The 22,741-nt window shown below is 33.4% G+C and overlaps 1 protein-coding gene and 1 pseudogene across 11 annotated transcripts; one reads left to right on the top strand and one right to left on the bottom strand.

Annotated features, from left to right (window-relative positions):
* Positions 1-1,283: 1,283 nt before the first annotated feature.
* On the bottom strand, positions 1,284-8,550 carry LOC125216691 (putative disease resistance protein RGA3; annotated as a pseudogene). Its single transcript, XR_016135144.1, has 4 exons — positions 8,277-8,550; positions 2,771-6,315; positions 1,831-1,998; positions 1,284-1,532 (listed from the first exon to the last, which is right to left on the bottom strand). The product of XR_016135144.1 is annotated as a putative disease resistance protein RGA3 (transcript).
* An 8,460-nt stretch (positions 8,551-17,010) lies between these two features.
* Positions 17,011-20,124, top strand: LOC125201519 (aspartic proteinase A1-like). Of its 10 annotated transcripts, none has more exons than XM_089064042.1 (10): positions 17,011-17,367; positions 17,833-17,850; positions 18,047-18,131; positions 18,235-18,296; positions 19,088-19,160; positions 19,269-19,311; positions 19,390-19,483; positions 19,551-19,664; positions 19,738-19,805; positions 19,893-20,124. In XM_089064042.1, the coding sequence occupies exons 7-10, from the start codon at positions 19,406-19,408 to the stop codon at positions 19,951-19,953; spliced, it is 321 nt and encodes a 106-aa protein (XP_088920168.1). In that variant the 5' UTR covers positions 17,011-17,367; positions 17,833-17,850; positions 18,047-18,131; positions 18,235-18,296; positions 19,088-19,160; positions 19,269-19,311; positions 19,390-19,405; the 3' UTR covers positions 19,954-20,124. The 10 variants fall into 10 exon arrangements, 8 of the variants coding, with proteins under 8 accessions (XP_088920168.1, XP_088920166.1, XP_088920167.1 ...); XM_089064040.1 differs by having other exon boundaries at positions 18,036-18,131; XM_089064041.1 differs by having other exon boundaries at positions 17,828-17,850.
* Positions 20,125-22,741: the final 2,617 nt, after the last annotated feature.

The raw sequence follows: 22,741 nt of genomic DNA, 5'->3' as shown, positions 1-22,741 counted from the left end.
AACTCGCCTTTTATATATGTATAGGTTTCATGAGTCTGCTCTCGCTGGTCACTCTGGAGTATTGAGTACAAGAGAATATCAGCCCTTCTCTACTGGCCTAAGCTGAGGAAAGAGGTCAGAGAATATGTGAGAGTTTGTGTTGCATGCCAGAAATACAAACCAGGTAACTCTCCTCCATCTGGTCTATTACAGCCTTTGCCAATGCCTGCTGCTCTTTTTACAGATTTAACCATGGATTTTATTGAAGCTTTGCCAAATTCACAGGGGTATGACACCATATAAGTTGTAGTGGACAGGCTCAGTAAATATGCCCACTTTATGGCCTTATCTCACCCTTTTACAGCTAAGAAAGTAGCTGAGGAAGTAGCTGAGGTGTTGTTGGACTCAGTTTTTAAACTACATGGCATGCCAATTAAGGTGGTAAGTGATAGAGGGCCAATTTTTGTGGGAAATTTTTGGAAGGAGTTCTTAACTTTGCTGGGAGTTGAGCTACTCTATTCCACTGCCTACCATCCACTGATGGCCAATCTGAGGTAGTTAATAGATGCTTGCAATGCTATCTGAGGTGTGCAATGGGGGAGAAACCACATACTTGGTCTAGATGGCTGGGCTTAGCTGAATATTGGTATAATACCACCTATCATTCAAGCATTAAGATGACCCCTTTTGAAGCTTTATATGGATATGCACCTCCTCTACATGTTCCTTATTTTCCAGGGGATTCTAATGTGGAAGCGGTTGATTTAGCTTTGAGACACAGAAGAAATGATCACTATACTCAAGGGAAATATTCAGAAAGCAGCTGATATGATGAAGAAGCAAGCAGACCATCATCGAAGTGATAAGGATTTTGATATTGGAGAGTGGGTATGGTTGAAGCTACAAGATAACAGGCAGAAATCTATAAGAGGTAAACACCACAAGTTTGAGCCGAAGTAGTTTGGTCCATATCAGATATTGGACAAGATCGGAAAGGGCGTGCTTGCATGTGAAGAAGAAGGTGACGTGGAAAGCGGCGAGGAATGTGTGACTAACCGAGCTAAGAACAGAGTATAAAACAGAGAGCCATTGCCTTTTCTTTTCGTGTGTTTTTGTGTTGTTGCCGAGCTTAGATTGTGGATCTAGAGCGTTTCCTTTCATTCAAATCATTGTAATCGTTTGGATTGTTTCTCTATCAATACATTCCTATCATTTGATCATTCATTGTGTTGTTGATTGCGTTTTATCCCGAAGTATCGGTGGATTTGTGTGTTACGAGCTAAGATAGGGAGACCACGGAGAAAAGTCGTAACAAGATACCTACAAAACATAGGATCTTTATTCATAAATTACAACAACAAAACCAATCCAAACATCTTAAAATACCTTACATTTTACAAGTTTCATGCAACAAACAAGGATAAAATGAGTACAGCCGTAAAAGTTTGTTGGTAAGCAAATTCGAACGTTGCCTAACACAAGTCTTTGCTTCATCTTCTTCTGCCACCACATTGTGGCATGAGAAAGACACACGGCGCAGACAATTGCCAAACCTGTTGAGAAATTTAAATTTGCAATTTACGGTGTGAAGAGGTAGAGGAAAACATATGTAATAACATGACTAGAATTAGAGATGTTTTCTTAATCAAATATTTTATGATTATATTTTTTGATACATTAAAGGCTCCAACCAACAACAACACCACCACAACAAGAACACAACCTAGCGAAGTCCAACGAAAAATCCTAGTGCTAACGCATGACTACATATATCTCTATATATCCACACTCTCTACAATCATACTATATAACAATCAAAGAATAGGAGGTTGTTGGTGAAATGAATCTTACCAGTGGGAACTTGAAGAATGTTGACATCAAGTTGGAGAAAAGTTATGGGCACACACTCCACACTCCTTCACCTCCTCACTCTTTAGAAGCAATAACTCGAACTCAAACACGAACCTTTCCTTCTGCTTTCCTCTTCATGACTATCACTATCACAATCACTATCATTACCTATATAAAACACAAAAAAGATAGTAACAAAGTAGTGTCAGATTAATCATTTTGGGATTAAGTGTGTGCAACTTAACTTTGTAAGTTGATCTACTAAATAAAACTAGCTCCAAACTAGTAGCAATTAAATTGAAACTTTATATTGTCTGTTATTTATAAGAGTAGGTAAAATCACCATATCCAACTAACTTATTTGCATCTTTTATCCTACATGCCACTAACTTAAAAAGTGATAAAATATAGAGTAAATGTCAATCATGGTCATAAACATATGGCTATAATACGAATTTAGTCCAAAACATTCACTTTTTGAAAAACAGGTCCATAACAAATAAAATCCTTATCGGAGTGGTCCTTTTTTTATGGTTCCGTCAAAAAACTAACGGTCATGCCACTGTGCAATTAGCGTTGACCGTTAGTTTTTTGACGGAACCGTAAAAAAAAGGACAACTTCGTTAACATTTTCATTTTTTATGGACCTGTTTTTCAAAAAGTGAATGTTTTGGATCAAATTCGTGTTTTGGTCATATGTTTTTGACCAAAATTGACATTTCCTCTAAAATATATTATAAATTACCCACATAGAATATGTTTTTCGCCGAAAATATCTTGTTTGGGTTGGATTGGGAAATAACAAACAAAATGTTAAGTTGGGATATTTAATACCAATTTTAAAGTTCTTGAGAAATATCAAAATTTGGTCAAAGTCTGTGGTTTTAGAGACCAATATTCCTGTATAAAATACAAACCAAGAAAAGATATTAAAACTCACCGATTCCGCGTCCATCAATATAGATGAAGGGGATATGCGAAATGGTGGGCCATTGAGAATCAGCTGCATCACTTGCTTCTTCAAGACATATTTCCGGGCATCCCTCAATATTTAAGGAGTATAATTCAGTGAGGCGCCGCATTGCATCCGCAGAGGGTAGACGCCTTAACTTCATACAATTATGTATATGCAACTCCATTAGAGATGACAAGTTCCCCAACCATTCAGGTAACTCTTCCATTCCAAAATTCTCCAGCTTTAACTCAGAAAGAGTAGTGAGATGTTGAATAGATTCCGGCAGATTTTCCCAACTTTCCATCCCCTTCAATTCTAACTTGTTAAGACAGCTGCATCCTTGCAATATGCCATTAACAGTCTCCATTAATCCCCCCACACTAGCATCTATTCTTAACCATGCCAAGCTACTAAAACGAGGCGGAATCTCAACAAAACAAGTGGTCATGAACTGAGGAACATTAGTAATTTTCAAACGTGCTAGACGGGGGGATTTTGGGAGACGGGCAATTATTTCGGGTAGATTCTCTAGGCTACTTAAATCCTCCAACGATAACTTCTTGAGTGAGGAACCTAGCATATCACATGGCAAATACAGCAAAGCCTCGCACATACTGATCTTCAAAGTAGTAAGGGATCTGAGACTTTCTTGTGATTGTTGTACGCAAAGATCTCCAATCCGTTTCAGATTTGGGCAATCCTTTATGCGAAACTCTTTCAAAGTATTGAGGGTGCCTAGACCATTTGGTATTTCTCTCAAATTGGAACACTGCAATATATTCAACTTTGAGAGATTGGGATTACTAAAGAAAAGCCAATCTGGGAGACTTTCTACATCACGTATTCCAACTATAAAAAGCTTTGTTAGCAACGTTAATTCCAATCGAAATATGTCTTCCAAAGGCTTATAGCTGTCAATATAACGAAAATTCAATTGTTTGAGGAACGACCAGAAATGGGTAGGAAAACTCTTCAACACACCGCAATTCTGGATCATCAAGTCTTGAAGGTGAGGAAATACATTGACAGCACTTGCATCCACTGATTCTATTCCCTTCAACACTATGAGCTTAGGCAAGCTATTTAACACAAGCTCTTCTAGTACTGGGAAAACAGTACGTGTCTCATCATTCACTGCTCCATAGAATGAAGAATTTATGGACTTCACATTCCTCAATTTGTACAACACAAGACACTTGAGATTTGGCAACTGCCCAAACATTGGGATTTCTTCACATTCTGAGCAGTGGGAGAGTGTTATCTTAACCAACTTGTTAAGTGGTAGCCTAGAACCTTGGCCTACATTATCAACTCCCATATTTCGAGTCCATGATGGAAAGTTTCTACCTCCAAATCCAGAAATCCCCAACTTCTCCAGACGAGAGTGAGGTTGGAGGCCTTCCAACACATTCTCATCATTTGTAGTTTCACCTTCTCTACCAATCTTCCATCCCAAATTTAACTTCAATAATTTTAGCTTGTTAGATAGATCTGCTTTTTGAGCTTCTTCCTTGTTACAAACCCTTTCAAGGTTATCAATTTGCAGTTCTCCTTTGAGACAATTCAAACTTCCGAGCTCTGCAATTTTGTAGCCATTCTTGTTGCCCACTCTAAAAAACTTTAGGGTCCTGAGAGAAGTTAACAGACCAATCTCGGCAAACAACTCTACATCTTCCTCAATATAAAGATGCCTTAAGTTTCTCAAGTTCTTCAAAGTACTTGGAAGTTGCTTTAAACGATCGTTACACGCTCTCAATGTCTGCAAGTGAAAGAGTTCACCAATCCAATCCGGAAGATATTCAATAGATGTCTGTTCAATATCAAGAACCCTCAAATGTATCAACTTCTTGATTTCACTTGACAACTCTTCAACATCCCAATTTCCAAAATATAAAACATGAAGAGATTCGAAGTTTGAGAACATGTTACTATTGATGTCATCCATGGATGCGTAAATATTTTGCATTTTTTTTTAGATCAACAATTGAATCTTCTTCGAGAAACATGTATCGAACTCGGGTAATTACTTCTTCCTTAAAAGAACCTCTTAAAACAGAATCTTCGAGATCATGCAGAAGATCATGCATCACACAACTTTTCACATTTCCATAAAAATCTCTTTCCGCAATTTGCAGGAAAGAGTTGCGTAGAAGAACATAGATAAATTTTTCTCCCATAGATTCCATGTCACTGCTTCTATCAGCTTCAAGAAATCCTTCGCCCATCCAATACTCGATCAGATCCCGTGTTCTAATTTTGTAACCTTTAGGAAAAATCGAACAATATGCAAAACACTTTTTGAGTGACGGCAGAGGCAAATTATCAAAACTAAACTTCAATATCTGTGCGATATCATTTCCTTCATATCGTGAAAGCCAATTCTCTTTGATCGAGTGCCATTTTTCTTCAGATTTATCACACAGTAGTACTCCACCAACTACGCTGGCAGCTAATGGCAAACCTTTACATTTTTCTGCAATCTTTGTTCCAGAGGCCTCAAGTTCTGAAGGAACATTCTCTTTTCCAAAAGTTTTTTCTTTGATAATTGACCAACAATCTTCATTTGATAAAATTTGCAGCTCATGTGTATGAAATGGTTTCATAATTGAAGCGACGTCCATACTTCTGGTGGTAACAACAATCGCATTACCCTTCATAGAACTAACGCGCAACAAGGGATGAAAAAATTCTTCCCATGTGAGAACACTTTCATTCCAAATATCATCAAGAATAAGAAGATGCGATTTATCTTTTAAAGCACCATCAAGTTTTTTCAAAACACCTTCCTTATCCCCGAGTGGATCAAAATTTTGAGAAACATGCACCCAAATATGTGATCCAAACAGATTCTTTTCTTTGATAAAATGGAAGACTTCCCTAGTCAAAGTTGTCTTTCCCAATCCTCCCATTCCCACAATGGCAAGGATAGAAATAGGTTCATCAGTTGTGATACAAGCAGTAAGCTGTTCAACTATTTCTGACATCATCTCATCTCTTCCAATAAAAATAGGATCAAGAGAGAACGAGTCAGTTTCACGAGCAACATCAGGCAAAGTGGGCACAGCAGCAGCAAGTCTCCCGACGAGGCCAAGATCGGCAGCCCTTTTGTTAATGACCCCCAAATCCCCATTGATTTGTTGGATTCTAAGAGCCATACTTCGAGCACGTGAAATACGAAGACAGAATGAGAAGCATGACAATACCTTTTGTTTCATTGGTTTGTTGGCAATCATAGCCTTGCTTTGTTTGGAGAGTTGATGATATTTGATTTCATCCAAAACATTGTCAGCATCGAACCCCCCATTTCCGAGATCTGTGAGCCACTTCTTGACAGCCTCACCAGCGATGGAGCCCCTCTCTGAATCACTCAAGAATTTCTGGATCATGTCCAGATTTTCAGTCAACTGTTCTGCTTCATTTCTGAAACCTCGAACAAAAGAGACCTGATCCCTGGCATACTCGATGAGCTTTTGAAATAGAACTTGAAGCAAGGCAGCGGCGGCAGCTTCTTCCATTCTTTGTGCTGAGAACTGTTTCAAAGAGAAGGGTTATGGTTTAGGAATGCAAATGAATAATTGGTGAAGAGACAGAAAAAGAGAGCAATGGTCCACAAAAGATGTCACACTTGAGGAAAGGTATGTAATTTTAGAAGGTTTTGTTTTGTGTGTCTCATAAACAGAGAAAATATAATTTTTATATTTATATGAGCGAGAACATTTTTCAAAAATGAAAATATGACATCTTTTATGGGACAAACTAGAAAGGAATGTGTGACATGTATTATGGAAAGGAGGGAGTAATATTTACTACTCCTAGTAGTTGTGGTTTGACTATCAAATATACATAAAACCTCCGTAATTTAAAAATAGCAACTATTTTCACTTTAATTCTTAAAATTAATTTTTTTTTATTTTAAGAGAAATATATTATAAGACGGATATCATTTTCTGTTAAGAATACTACAATAACTATATTTACTAAATTTCTTATTAAAAATACCAGATCAGAGTTTGATTAATAATTATATACTACTCCCTCCGTCCCGGAGTATTAGACTCACTTCTTTTGGGCACATGATTTAAGGAATTGATATTTAAATAGTTAAAGTGGAGAGAGTAAAGTATGAGAGAGGGAAAAAGTAGGGGAGAGAAGAGAGAAAAAAGTAGGTGGAGAATAAAATAAGATAGATGCTTTTTGCTAAAAAAGGAAACGAGTCTAATATGTTGGGACATCCCAAAAAGGAAAGTTGGTCTAATACCTTGGGACGGAGGGAGTACCTTCGCCAATAAAAATAGACATGATTGTAACACAGGATATGTTTAAAAAAAATTCTAGAAAAGAAGTAGTAATAGAGTTTACTATCTACATTATTAGAAGTCATATTTAAATGTTTTAAATTTTTTATATTTAGAAATTGATTTTATTTTAGTAGATTATTCAAAATTATAAAACTATTATAGTACATTTTTTTTATGAAGACGGTATTAAATTATTGTAGTTATATTGTGGGATAATAATACTAGTTATGTTTCAAAAATAATCTTAATCATACTAATTTTAAAGTGAAATTTGTAAAATATGAAGAGATATATAAAAAATTAATTAAAGTATTAGTGAATGTAATGAAATGATTCCATTCATTCTAATATGCTTTTCTTTTTCATATACTTCATTTCTTGCCGACAGAGTAAAGGTAATGAAATCATTCCACTCATTCTAATATGCTTTTCTTTTTCTTTTTCTTATATTTCAATTCTTGCAGACAACTTTTTTGTTTTAGTAATATTTACTAAGTAGTTGAGGTTTGACTAACAAATTAATATAAAATCTTCATCTTTTTTAAAAATAGTAACTATTTTTATTTTAATTCTTAAAATTAAAAACTTTCTATTTTTGAGAAAAAAAAATATTAGGAGACGGATATCATTTTCTGTTAACAATAGTACAATAACTATATTTACTAAATTTCTTACTAAAAATACTAGATAAGAATTTGATTAATAATTATATACTACTTTCATCTACTTAAAAATAGACATGATTGTAACACAAGTTTTAATATCCAATTGGGAAGAAAGGGTGGATAAAAAATTCTAAAAAAGAAGTAGTAATGGAGTTTACGATCTACATTATTAATTAGTAGTCATATTTAAATGTTTAAATTTGCAAAAATTGATCTAATTTTAGTAGATAATTTAAAATAATAAAACTGTTATATTTTTTTTTGGATGAAGAGAGCATTAAATTATTATAGTTATATTATGGGTTAATAATACTAAATATGTTTACAAACTAATCTTAATATCACTAATTTTAATGAAAAATTTGTAAAATAAAAAAGAGATATATAAGAAAATTAATTAAAGTATTAGTATTAGAAAATGGAACTCACTTCATAGAATATTTAGCATGTATAGATAAAAATCTAATTTTGATGGATAGGAATTAAAAAACAGTAAAGTATTTTAAAGGGAGAGAGAGGAGAAATTACCTGGCGTGAATGGGCTGCTGGATGGTGACAGCGGCGGCAAGTTGAGGCGGCGATGAACCTCTGGAGTTTCCGCAACCGACGGCGACGGAGGGGCGGTGTTGCGGTGAAGTCGAAGGAGACCAGAGTTTGGTGTCTCTTGATTCGGAAATTGTGAGAAGAGTTCAGAATTAGAGAGAGATATGAATGCGACTCTTGTGAGAAGATGATTCGGAAATTGTGAGAAGAGTTAAAAACATGAAGATGTGCATCAGAAGAAAAGATAAAAACGAAGAGAATAAAATCCATTTGAATAACTATACAATATATAAAAGGTGAGTTTTGGGAATATTCACAAGATTGCCATTATAAAATTTTTGTAATATTGATGAAAAAAAAAAATTATTAATGAAAAAGAATATATTTTATCAGATATGTGGGATACTTCACGGAATCATGGGAGCAGTTCTAGAATTAGTGGAGTGGTGGATGGAACTACTTATGATCCCGTCAAACTTGAGGTCATTCCCATAAATCTATAATTGAAATGCTATATGGAGAACATGTTTTGCTTTAGAAAAACCCCGTAGAAATTCCTTTTTGCTCTGCGTATGTGCTTTCAGCTTTAAAATTATATTTTCTATTGAAATAGCGGTTTAATTATTGAGATTAGGGATTTAATAGGATGCATGTTTTCAAGGTAGTTTGAATTGTGGTAAATTGAACATATGTTATCAGAAAGGAGGGGCTGCCTCTGATATGGGTATGTATCCGTTATCTTTTTTCCATGAATGCCAACAACCTCCGGTTTGTGGCCTAATACAAAGAAATGGTTTTTCCATGTAGTCGTGTGGAATCTGTGGGAGAAGAAGTCTAAAGCAATGGCAGATTTTGGCAACGAAGAATATAAGCAGATGCTATGTGTGAATGCAACAGCAATAGAGAAGAACATTGTTGGCAATTGAAACTAAAAATATACTCCCTCCGTCCCGGCTAAGATGACACATTCCTTAGCCGGCACGGGGTTTTAGGAGTAATTGGTTAATGTGTTTAATTGAAGAGAGAAAAGGTGGGTAGAAGTATTAAAATAGAGAGAGAAAGAAAGGTGAATATTTTAATAGGGGTGAGAAAAAGTGGTTGAGTGTATTAATTAGAGAGAGAAAGTTTCCAAATAAGGAAATGTGTCATCTTGGTTGGGACAAACTTAAAAGGAAAACGCGTCATCTTAAGCGGGACGGAGGGAGTAACATATAACTGTCCCATATCGATATCAAGAGAAAACTGAAACTAGTATATAAGTCTCATGGGCCCTCCTCCTATCACCAATTGGTTTTAGGATGGAACCCATGGATTTCTATCATGGTATCAAAGCAGGTCGCCGACTGTGGGTCAAATTTGACTGATCCAGCAGTATATCTGGACTTAAAAATTTGGACCAAGTGGACTAACCGATCGAAAAAAAATTGGGCCAATTGTCCAATCGATTAGAAAAAAGTCCAACCCAATTATAACGCATTGTGGTGTTTAATCTTGATTAGTAGTAGTGTTAATTTAGATAGATAAAAGTGGTATAGGCTAATCAATTGTTTAATAAGATGTATTGGAACTTGGCGATATGTCAAGGCCTTTGATTATTTCTATCTTTCAAGTTAAAGTATTGGATTAAGTATCTTATCAATTACTCCCTCCGTCCCGGATAATTCGTCCCAGTTTTCCATTTCGGTCCGTCCCACAAAATTTGTCCCATTTCACTTTTACTATTTTTGGTAATGGACCTCATATTCCACTAACTCATTCCTACTCACATTTTATTATAAAACTAATATATAAAGGTAGGACCCACATTCCACTAACTTTTTCAACCCACTTTCATTACAATTCTTAAAACCCGTGCCCGGTCAAAGTGACCCGAATTATCCGGGGCGGAGGGAGTATGTAAAGTAAATGGACCATTTATAAATTATGTATAGTGCATAAGAAGTGTGCAATCTTTTGTCCTTTATGAGTTTTTCATTACCTCTCTCCGACCTTGGGAATCCCTACTAAAACTAAAGAATGGTATGACATATTTTTTGATGCTCCTAAGTCATGTGGAATATGTACATTTTCCTATTCCATATGATCATAGCAAGCTTATGGAAGACTGCTTCCAAAGGTTTTTATTCTGATTTGTAACTCAGGTGCACTCGATTTGGACGTGATAGAAGACTACAACCAGGTTTGGAACTACTCCCTCCGTCTCGCTTAAGATGACACGTTTTCCTTTTTAGTTTGTCCCAACTAAGATGACACATTTCCTTTTTTGGTAACTTTATCTCTCCAATTAATACACTCAACCATTTTTTCTCACTCCTATTAAAATATTCATCTTTCTTTATCTCTCTACTTTAATACTTAGACACACATTCTCTCTCTCCAATTAAACACTTTAACCAATAACTTCTAAAATCCCGTGCCGGCTAAGCAATGTGTCATCTTAGCCGGGACGGAGGGAGTATTACGTATTGGGAAATCAGCTTAGTTTTCCTTTTATGCTGTAGTGATTTATGGTTTTTCAATGGCATAATGGTGGATAGGTAGCATTAAAATGAGTGACTCAAACTTGGTCTTGATTCCCTGACAATTTTCTTCTACATCTACATGTTTGCAGTACTTGATGTAATTGTTATAAATTGATAAAAAGTGATGCAATTGAAACTATTAGATGAGTGCAACCGGTGTATATCATAGTTAAGAAGGTGAAGTGGAGTTGTAATAAGAAGAATAATTAGTAACAGAATTTTTGTTTTATCTTTTAGCTATTTTTATTTAGACTAATGTGGTGGCAAATGAGTTATTTTACCTATGCGTTATGTTGGAGAGTGAAAATTGTCTTTAGTTTATAATGATGAGATTGATTTTAATTTTAAAGTTAATGTAGTGTGTAAAGAAGTTTTAAAAATAATGAGTAATTATCCATTGTGTTTAATTCTTTATTGTGATAGATTTTTATCTTCCTATTTAAACATTATAGTATGTGATTTGTTTCAAATTTATTATGCTTCAATATTCATTTGTATAGATTTTTTATTGTCATATAACTAAAATTGTTAATCATATTGTTTATTGTTAATATTAATCCTAATTTTATTTAATTAATTTAAAATTGAATACTAATGCGTTAAAAATATATTAATCGGTGCATAGCACAGGCGTGATACTAGTTTAAAATAAATATATAATAATAAAGACATAAGAAAATGGGTCAACTTTTTAATAATACAGGAAAAATCGATATTTTGTCAATTGGGTTTGTTTTAAAATGCAATAGAAAAAAACTAAAAAGATATAAAAAAGTATATATAAAATACATAAGTTCAAAAAACAGAAAAATAAAGGAAGGTGAATTAAATAAGTTTCCATTTTCAAATACATTTTGTAATATTTAAAAAAGAGAGAAAAGTATAGATATGAGGAAATGTAACACTAGTATTTGCATAAATAAAAGTGAAGAACATAACAAAATGAAAAGCGCGCTACTGATAGACAGCATGACAAATATTTTTATGAAAATGTATATTTTGACATGCATATTATTTAAAAAATGTGCAAGTTGAACGACGACAGGCGTGGTGGGTGGTGAGCGAAGTTAATGAAGAAATATGTCATGTTAGGTATTCTGGTTGTGTCGTGTCTTCATACATGACATCATTCCAAGTCTTGAATGCTTTTGCTAAGAATCTCTTTCTTTTGGATTGTTTTATCGTTAGAGGTTCAAATTCTATTAAGTTGTTTACTGTTGAGTCATTATTTCTTTAGAATTTGTGTTTCGATGAGATTACACGGTTTTTGTCAAGTTACTTCAATTAATCAAGTGATTTGGTCAAGTACATCGTTTCCCCCTTTCTTCTCCACTTCTTTAGTCCTCCAATTCTACTCTAATATTTTTTCCCCTAAACTTCCCTCACGTGTTTTCAATGAGTTAAGCTAAAAAAGAACAATGAAACAAATGTAAATAAATAAAATTAAAAAAAAAATTAAATATTTTACTTTTGTTACAAAACTGAGACGATCCCCAAAAAATCACTACTAAACTTAACTAAATGTGATTGGTGGGCTACAAAATAAGTCAACTAGTGCGAATTTGCGTTACAATTGTTATTTTACTTGTTTCTTCTCGAGTGAATCACATGCAACGGCGGACTGCTCTGTTCGTCCCTGAAAAAATTCACAGGATCGACAACAATTTTCATCCAAACCAGCCGATCAAAATTGCCTTTAAAATATCTCTTCCCCCAAAAGCTCGCTTGCGCATAGCTCGTGTTTCCCACAACGTTGTTGACTCCAAGGTCGAGATCTCTGTAGTTAAAATACGACGCTCTAGGACACTTCGAGACGAAAGGAGTCAAGTAGTTGTTGAACTTCCTACTCCAACTTCTGTATTTATCTCACTTCTAAGCATCATCTTCCAACCAATTTACTAAATGCTGAATTTTGTACAAACTGTCCGCCCGGTGAGGAAACGGAATGGCAGATTCAGAAATCTCCGCCATTCTTCCACCGTATGGGACAAGGACGAGCAACGCGCCCGCGGCTTCTCTCGCCCGAAACTGCCCCCACATGCTTTGCAGCCCATGTTTGGGAATTGGTTTTTGAACATAATTTGATTTCCCTTTGAAGTAACTGAAGCAGGGTGTAGTTCTTTTGATCAAAAACCATAAGTTTAAGCACTACTTGCAATATTATTTTTCTAGAACTTTGTGTGTGCATGCAGCCTCAATAATTTAAGACCATTTATATAAAACAAATTTATTTTTATTATTTTTTTTGTTTAACCACGTGTTCCGAATCAATCCCTTTTTCGATCCCTCTCAATCAATCTCCTTGCCACGGATGCAGCATGAAGAGATGTCGTCGAGCAAGAAACCGATGCTTTCAGGAAGGGAAAAGCCAAGGAGAAGTTGCCGATCTGGAAAGTACGAGCATACAAGAGAAGAGCCGAGACGAATGTCGAAAAGAGTGTCGTCAATTTGATAGTCGAGAATGCCAAGGAGATCGTTGTGAATTCAGATGAGGGGTGCTACTTTAGATTGCATGGTTTCAAAAGTACGAAGGAAAGATGGGGAGAAATCATTCAGTGGGCCTCAGTAATCCAAACGATGGGCTTGACATTCAGCCTAAGTGGGCTGTGGGTGGCCCATCTAATTTGGGTTGTCAATTAAATTGAGCATTCAAAATATATAAATTGGGTTAGCTAGTTGGCCCATCTTTTCTGAGCTTTCAATGAAAACAAAAACTTTTAAAAATTTATTGCTATACATGTATGAATCCTAGGTTGAACTGGAGGGGATTCCTGGAATAATGATTGATATCGAGAGATACAATCAATTGAGAAAGGAATCAAGGCGATGATCATGTAGATATTCGATACTAATTAGTTATCGAGATTTTAATAATATTCCTTCGTCTGAAATTACGAGTTCCGATTTACCCCACAATTAGAAGTCTCGATTTATTTTTACAATAAATGGTAAGTAGATCTCATATTTCACAAATTAATTACACTCATATTTTATTAAATACTAGTATCACCCACGTGCGATGCACGACCCATTCTCTTTTATTTAAATTTAATACTGTAAAATGATTTTATAAATTCATAAAAATATCATTGTATGAAATCTGAAATCATAAATATATAAAATAAAAAACAATTATTAAAAAATATAAAATTAAACAAAGAAAAAAAAATAACACATACCGAATGAGAGAAACAATATTATTATTTCAAGTTCTAAACTCATATAACCAAATAAGTTTATAAACTAAAAATTGCACACAAATCACATATCATTTAAATCACTTTTAGATCTATACTACAAAAGATCAATCACGAACACATGTTAATAAAAATAATGTATAGATCAAAATCATCAACAAAAATACAGCAAAATAGCATGGAATATACAACCGATATGCCGGATAGATTTAATTTCATCACAATAAATTCATATTTTGAATTAATTAGTTAAAATAAGATATAACTATATTTTCTAAGGGTTAAAAATTATAAACGTGTAATGCAATTTAAATGTACGATCCAAAAAAATAAATAAAAAATTAGACAACTTTAGAAATCAACCATCACATACACATATTTCATATAATTGAATTTATAGTGTAAGAGTAGGTCTTGTGAAGAGCATTGATGTGGTGTTATGCTCTTGTGGAAGAGCATGGAATTAAAAATCAATAAAAGTGGATCTGAATATTCTTTAGAGAAAGAGGTTGGATATGGATATTATATTTTGACAAATGGAATATATAGATACTGCATACTACTATTAATATATGAGCAAACCTAAGCCACTATTAAGAATAAAATGAAATTAATTTATTCAAATCACATTATTAAATACTTCAAATACTAACGTGGAGTATAATTCAATGCATATATTAATTAGTAAATTTATAATAATATTATAAAAAATTTAGTTTTACATAATTAATAAACAAAAATATTTAGTCATATTAATAGTCATTTATAATATTCTAAATAACTAATATCAAAACAATAAAAAACGTAAATGCAGAACCTATATAGATATATACACATGCTAAAAATTATTAAAACTTACTAACTTAGTCAGTCAACAATAAATACACACCATCCACGAAGATGATTTTTTATTCTACAGATCGTAAAGATAAGACAGTTTTTCTTCTACAGAATACTGGTTTGAAGACAATTGTGTGGATGATACTCTTCTCAATGATGCCAAATAATTCCCTATGTGAATAAACTAAAAATGAAGAATAATTGTATAATTAAATTGTTTTTTTTTTTCTGAGCAAAAATTTTCTGCCCACTCTCTTGAGGGAATTACAATTAAATTGTTAGTATACGATATAATATCATTCTTCTATTGTAGATAGGATCCAAAAGAAAAAGTAACACGATAAGAAGCAAAAATATATTAAATAATCAAACTAAAAACATAAAACAACAGGAAAGGACCCTAAACCCTAACCTGTTAAGCTCATGAATTCATTTGCAATAAAATGACAAAGAAAAAAATAGTAGATGAACAATAAACAGAAAGATAGTTTAGACTTTAGAGAGAAGAAAATTAAGCGAATCTTTCAACAATAAACAGATAAATGGTTTAAAAAGAAGAAAGTTGAGCAAATCTTTTGTGAACATATACCAAAAGAGATCATTAGATCAACAATAAATAGAAAGATATTTCAGAGAAGAAAACTAATCTCTTGTGGCAATAAATTGACCTGCAATATCTGCAAAAATAAAAACATTCACCATAAGCAATAAAAACACCGAAGATTTAGAGAGTTGAAAAGAAACTAACCACCCATTAACTCCTATTAATTTTAAATAACTTCCCACTGACTTCAAATAACAATTTAATAAAAAAAAGTAGTTTTTATTTAAATAATAATATCTATTTTAAAAAGGATATTTTCCTAAATACCCCCAAAATTCTATTTATTTCCCAAAATATCTCCAAAACTCCCGATTTATATATTTATAGATTAAGACAATTATGAACCATGCCGAAATAATAACAAAATTATATAAATATAAAGTTGAATTCTATGTATGGATATTTTAATAAGGGAAGTTGAAATAAAGGACTATTGATTGTAGACTAAGAGATCTAAGTATTATACAATTAATGTTACTAGCTTTATTAAAATACTATAGAACTATATCTCGTTAACTGCACTTAAACTAGTTGAGATTAAATTTATAACACATGATCTCACTTCTAGTTTTAAATGAAATTCATATACTATTATAACTATAGGACTATGGTGGGATCGTTTTCCCAATTCGCGCAAGGTGTTAGGTATTGCCGACACGCATCCGATATCCATATTAGTATGATATTATGTGTTTATTTCCTCACACAACAATCCTATTTTTACTGTATTATATAATTATGAAGCATTTATTAGAAATCAAATTGTGCTTCCCTAATTTTAATTCAAAAGCTTATTATCTACCTTCTCTAATCCAACACCAATAATCCATAACCCATAGAACTACATTTCCACAGCCTATTCAAAAGTAGGGCTATTCAAATGTAGGGGGAGAGAACCGAAAAAAGAAGGAAAGAGGAAAACAAGAGCCGACACTCAGCTATAGCACTGCGTAGCTGTCGAGTTGTCGTTTGCTTGCTTTACCGCAGGGACTCGACAATTACGCAATGCCAATTTCTCTAACACAAAGTGTCCAGCACACCCCAAATCAAAATTATGAATCCAACGCTAAATATAAGTGACAACACTACAATAAATTTATCTTTTAAGGACGCAATCATTTGCGTTATAAATTTTTACAAATATCCAAAATTTAAGACGCAAAATATAAGCGTCCTTAAATTAGAGACGCATTAAATACATGCGTCTCTAAGTATATAAATTAGGGACGCTTTTAGTAAATGTCTCTAAATCAGGGACACTTATGTCTCTAAAAAGAAATGAATTTGAGAAATTAAATTAGGGACGCTTTTAGTAAAATGTCTCAAAGTGAGGACTATAAAAAGTGCCATTTCTCAACGGAATTAGTGACGGAAACTTGCCTTTATTTATTGGCAGATTTTAACAATAGTGACAGACATATGTCCGTCAGTAATATATTCAGATTTTATATTGTTTTATTTTATTTTTCTATTCCTCCATAGTGAGAATTGAGAAATTATATTTACAGTTAATAAATCCATTTAACACTCTATCCCCTTTTCATCTTGATTTAACCCTAATTATCACTTTTCACCACTGCCCCCCAAAACTCCCTCAGCACCCACGATCGCCCGCCCCAATCTCTCCTCCACCACCCATGACCGCCACAAAATCCAATGCCCTACGTCATCTCTCCCGTCTGGTTCCCTGTTGTGGCTTCGCTGCCTCATCCGCCGCCGCCCGCTGCCTCCGCGATCAGCGCACAGTCCTCGCCTCCGTCGATCGCCGCCTCCAGCGGCGAGTTCGAATTTCTGGTGAAACTATTGCCGACTCCACGACGGAACTCCACTGCGAGCTGCGGAGAGGCGATGTTGTCGAATTGAGCTTGGCGGTTGGTGGCGGTTTCAATTTTAGAGGAAATTGAGATTGCAAAGTGAGTGACTTTTCAGATTTTCGCTAGTTAAAGTAGAAATCTGCAAATCTATACTTTAAGATTTATGAATTTATTTACAGATCTGCACATTTAAATTTTTAAAATGTTTTACTGAGATTTCTTCAACAGATTCTCACGAATATGTATTTATATTTTGTTAGAAGCATTGCTTTGGTGGAAACTTGTAAATACCTAGATTTTAATTTTGATAAACATGATTAATCATAATTGGGCTATTTGGCTGTCGAAAGTTATGGTGAAGATTCAATGCATGATAGTTTGAATATGATACACTACTATATTGCTTTGACTACCTTTTTTCAGTTTTGTTGATTAAAATGGATGTAATATGCTTTGAAATCCAAATAATGGTACTGTCAATTCCTCACAAAGTTTATATGATTTCATAGTATTAATTTATAGTATCTTATAACTTTTTTTTTTTGAAATCTTCATGCAGAGTAGTTTGCAGGAAGCTTGAAGGTATTTCCTATTTATTTCTGTTTCTGTATGTAATAGCAAAATCTACCAATGAGAAGAAAGCTTCATGCAGAATAGTTTGCAGAAAGCTTGAAGGTTTCTGTTTCTGTTTCTGTTTCTGTTTCTGTATGTGATAGTAAAAGCACAACATTGTGGCATTTTGTTTGCTAACTCTTGATTTCTTTTAGGAAAATTTTAGGCTCTGAAAATTTTAAAGAATCAGTTGTATTTAGCAGCTGAATCAAGAAGAAATGATTATTGCAAAGGCATAGCATAAATACAAGGTATGTGAATTTGTAAATGAATAGTTATATAATATACCTAGTCGTGCATATCTATATAGTATATCGATTTTGTTACGTCATTTTGATCGGTTGCTGGTTTCAGAATTTTATCGTGCATAGTATGGAACTAGGAGCTCCGCCTCCTGGACCTCCCTCGGATATTTAGTAAGCCAATTTTATTTCATTTTGTTGTTTTGTTTATGTTCATTCAATCTTTTCCAATTGCATAGCCTAATCCCTTCAAATGAACACAAAAACTTTAGCTAAGAAGGTACTCCTGTTTCTTGTATTCTCTACTCTATTATATTATTATTTCCGAATCCATCATTCCATCTGGAATTAGTAAGAAATACTTATGTATGACATTTATGGTGCCTCGATAACTAAATAACCCTATGTAATTGTCGTTTCAGGCTTTTGTATGTGTATTTCTTTCAAATTACTCTATGGATACTTTTGACAAATTAGGTTTTAACTCATTAACAACTCTTGCTTGGGAAATATACCATTTCAAGAGTTACATTTGAGAACTATCGAATAGTACCTTTTGATTGTCGTTCTGAGAATTGAGTTATTGACTAGTGAAATTGGATTCATGTTGATTTCTCAGTCACTATTGAACAATTTGAAATTTGTTGTCCTCAACTACAGTGCAGATGCATGTTAAGAAACCATGTTGTTTAAGAATTTCATTCATGGAATGTCGATTGAGATCATTGTGAAATTCATGAATAACTCTTTTCTTACTTTTCACATTTATAAGGTTCATCATTTATCTTCATGAAATCCCTTGTTACAAATTTATATGCATAAAATTTTTTCTTGAATCTCTCTTTTTTAGGACATTGCAGGTACATCCATAAGTTCTGATCCGCACACTTATGCATATTCTTATTAATGTATGAAACATGGTTACTCACAAGATATTTTGCTGATGTTTCTCAATATTTTTGTAGGCAATCTAAAATTGCACAATAATTGTGTAAGCAGATGACCTCAAGTTAGATGTTTCTGTCCATGACTGAAGAGGTAAATTATAGCGCATATACATCACATATAGCTAATCTTGAAAGTTACATGTAAAAATTGAGGATTGTTTTGGCTGATTTCTGAATATGTGGATGGGATATTTTGCAGTTTGATATGAGTGATGTTCTCATCGGGGGTAAACAGAGTAGTGGTATGTCACACCACATTTTTCACCACTTTTTATAGATTTGATAAAAAATGTGAGATACCTGTTGTGTGCATTTTGTAGACTATTGCACCTAAGGATGTTCATCGTTTCCGGATTCTGGGACTTCTCTTATAGCCAGTCCAACGATATTTGCTATTCTTTAGTAATCAGACTAGTAAGGTGTTTGACTAAAGCTATTTAAAGATGTTTGTAGATTTATGTTAATGGATCATTTGTTGTAGACTGAGATAGCCATGATCAACCATGCCATAGAAGTATCTGGAGTGGTAAATCAAGAATGCAAGTTTGTGGTTCAAAAATATGGCTCATCTATTATGGATATTCTCTTGAAAGAGGTAACTTTTCTTGTTTTTGATGCTCTACATTTGTTCCTAATTTTTGATGTTGCTCTCACTGAAACATGGTTAGGAATGTCTACAGTTGCAACCAGATAATATATGTGGCCAACTCGGGGTGCGCAGAGCCCATGGAGCAAGGTTAGTGCTCGTCTTCATAGATAGTTGAGCTTAGATAAATTAAATATATGATAATTGAGGTTTGTGTGGATGGATATCTGATTTCAGATTTATGCACAAGCTTTGCTCAATGATAATTGGAAGTATTGAAGAGAGAGAGAAAAGGTAGAGATTTTATCAATCAAAGAAGCTCCTACTGTCCTTCCAATCTCGATTTACTATTTTTGAAGCTGTAATTTATTTATTGCGGGGGTAAATAGTGTTTTAACTTAATCAAATATTGTATTGGTGAATGTTTTCTTAATTATTGATCAATAAATTTATAAATTAGAAAATAAAATTTGAGGTGTTTTTTTTTTGAAATATGGATTAATATTAGCGACGGATTTTTCCGCCAGTAACAAAATTTGTGGTTTACTATCAAACCTTTACGACGATGCAATCTGTCAGGAATCTGTCATTAATCTCTACCTGGTAGATTTTACTGACGGATATTTCCGTCACTGATTGCCGTTTTTTTTTAGTGTACACTATTTAAAAGTGTCTCCAAATACAAGTAAAAGCGTCCCAAATATATTGGAGACGCATGTTAAAAGCGTCCCAAAAATTAAATCACCGACGCTAGCTAAAAGCGTCGTAAATTGGATTAGGCACGCTCCCAGTAAGGACACTTTTTAAAGCGTCGGTGATGTATTTAGTAACACAAAAAAATGTCCTTAATTAAGCGAAAAAGCGTCCTTAGAGCTCTATTTTCTTGTAGTGCAATAATCTAGTAGTCAGACAAAAGATCAGAACATAACTACAAAACATAGAATCTTGTTTGATAAAAGACAACAAAACCAATCCAAACATTTGAAAATACCTTTACATTTTACAATTTTCATGCAAGGATAAAATGAGTACAACCGTCAAAGTTTGTTGTTAAGGAAATTCGGACGTTGCTCAAACACAAATCTTTGCTTCATCTTCTTCTGCAACCACTTTGCAGCAAGAGAAAGACACACAACGCAAACAATTTCCAAACCTGTTGGGAAGTTTAAATTTACAATTTACAGTGTGAAGAGGTAGATGAAAACATATGTAATAACATGACTAGAACAAGAGATGATGTCTTAAACAAATTTTAAATATATTTTTTGATACGAAAATCCTAGTCCTAACGCAAGACTATATATATCCACACTCTCTACAATCATATATAACAATCAAAGAATAGGAGGTTGTTGGTGAAATGAATCTTACCGGTGGGAATTTGAAGAATGTTGACATCAACTTGGAGAAAATTAATGGGCACACACTCCTTCACCTCCTCACCCTTCAGAAGCAACTCAAACACAAACACAATGAACTATATAAAACACGAAAAAGATTGTGACAAAGTATCGTTAGATTAATCATTTTGGGATGAAGTGTGTGCAACATAACTTTGTAAGTTGATCTACTAAATAAAACTAGCTCCAAACTAGTAGTGGCAATTAAATTGAAACAATGCAAGTTCATATTTTTTATGAGAATCAGAATTCTTGCAATAATCTTGGGCCATTCAGAAATAATCATCCCTTAGATAACAGAAGTTAACGAAAAAGCAAATCACATTAAAATATAGTAAATCACATTAAAATATAGTATTAAAAAAATCTAGTAGTTCACCACTACCTATAAGTTAATTTTTCATTAATAATATCGATATACTTTATTAACTTATAATTAAATTATGGCATTATAAGAAAACAATTTTGCACCTAAAAATTATAAACGTTTTAGCTATAATAAATTTACTAGATTATTTAAACAAACACTTAAACAACATTTTAATTGGAATTTTTCCAATCAGAACACAAAAAATCTGCATAGTTATTTCTTCATAATCATAACCCTAAAGATCATTTCCAGCTAAATGGTCCCAACTCCCGAGCCCTATTTGGACTAAGAACTTACATCCAAAATTAGTATTCAAAAGTAGCATCTACCAGAAACCATAGAGCCAGAGCCAGAGCCAGAGCCAGAGCCAGACTAACTACTACGTATATATGCATAGAAATGCATATCATTAAATTTTTCACAAGAAAAAAGGGAAAAAAAATCGCAAATTATCATCACGCCAGATTTTTATCACATGTTTTCTGTGATAATATTATCATAAATTGGATGTGAAAGGTGGGAAAAGAGCCGAGAAAAATTATCTACCTAACAAAATATGTGAAAAGAGTGAAGAATATATATCATACACTAATTTCTATTAAAGAGAGCACACCTATAATATTAACAAAAAATACAGATACAAGTAAATACTGACCTGGACATCCCCTATATAATAGAATAGATAATATTAGTGATATGCAGTTTCTAATACTACTATAAAACATGATATATATAAAACTAAAGTCTAAAATTGGTGTCATAACTTTGCTCACAAAAACTTTTTTGGTTCTAATTTGATCCTTAACTATGTGTTGGTTCATATTTAACAGTTCCGGAACAAAATTAATAGTCAACCATGTTTCAAAGTCCAAAACTGATCTGGTTCCTTTGCCCAAAAACCATATTTTGTCCTACACTTAGCTTCTGGTCCTAGCTAGATATGTGTTTTAGTCAATAATTAACTATTTTATCATAAATAAACTGTCAAAACTCATTGTCCAGAACCAAAAGCTAACACACCTTAATGTGTAGGACTGAAAAAACATAAATTTTCTATGCAAATTGTGACAAAATCATTCAACATGTATTATATGTATAATCTCCTTTTGAGGAACCATTTGGGATTAAGTATGCAACTTATCTATATATTCAATTTTGTCCAATAATTGCAAAAGAAATTCAACCGCGAGACGTTTTAAACCCAACAGGATGTTATTTTTTTGCAATTACCATTAGGATGAGACATTATTATTAAAATCCTAAAATAATGAGAGAATTGGATATTTACATTGAAAAGACCGGCTCCAACCTAGTAG

The sequence above is a fragment of the Salvia hispanica genome, chromosome 2 (genome assembly GCF_029641045.1).
Source record: "Salvia hispanica isolate PSC_SH4W2 chromosome 2, Shi_PSC_v1, whole genome shotgun sequence".
Classification (NCBI taxonomy): domain Eukaryota; kingdom Viridiplantae; phylum Streptophyta; class Magnoliopsida; order Lamiales; family Lamiaceae; genus Salvia; species Salvia hispanica.
This window is presented reverse-complemented; position numbering and strand designations above follow the sequence as displayed.

Excerpts from the sequence above, each read along its gene's own strand:
- LOC125201519 (XM_089064042.1), top strand. The coding sequence starts at position 19,406 with ATGTTCATCGTTTCCGGATTCTGGGACTTCTCTTATAGCCAGTCCAAC. Across the intron at positions 19,665-19,737 it reads TGGATATTCTCTTGAAAGAG|GAATGTCTACAGTTGCAACC; the intron begins GTAACTTTTCTT and ends AAACATGGTTAG. Across the intron at positions 19,806-19,892 it reads CGCAGAGCCCATGGAGCAAG|ATTTATGCACAAGCTTTGCT; the intron begins GTTAGTGCTCGT and ends ATCTGATTTCAG.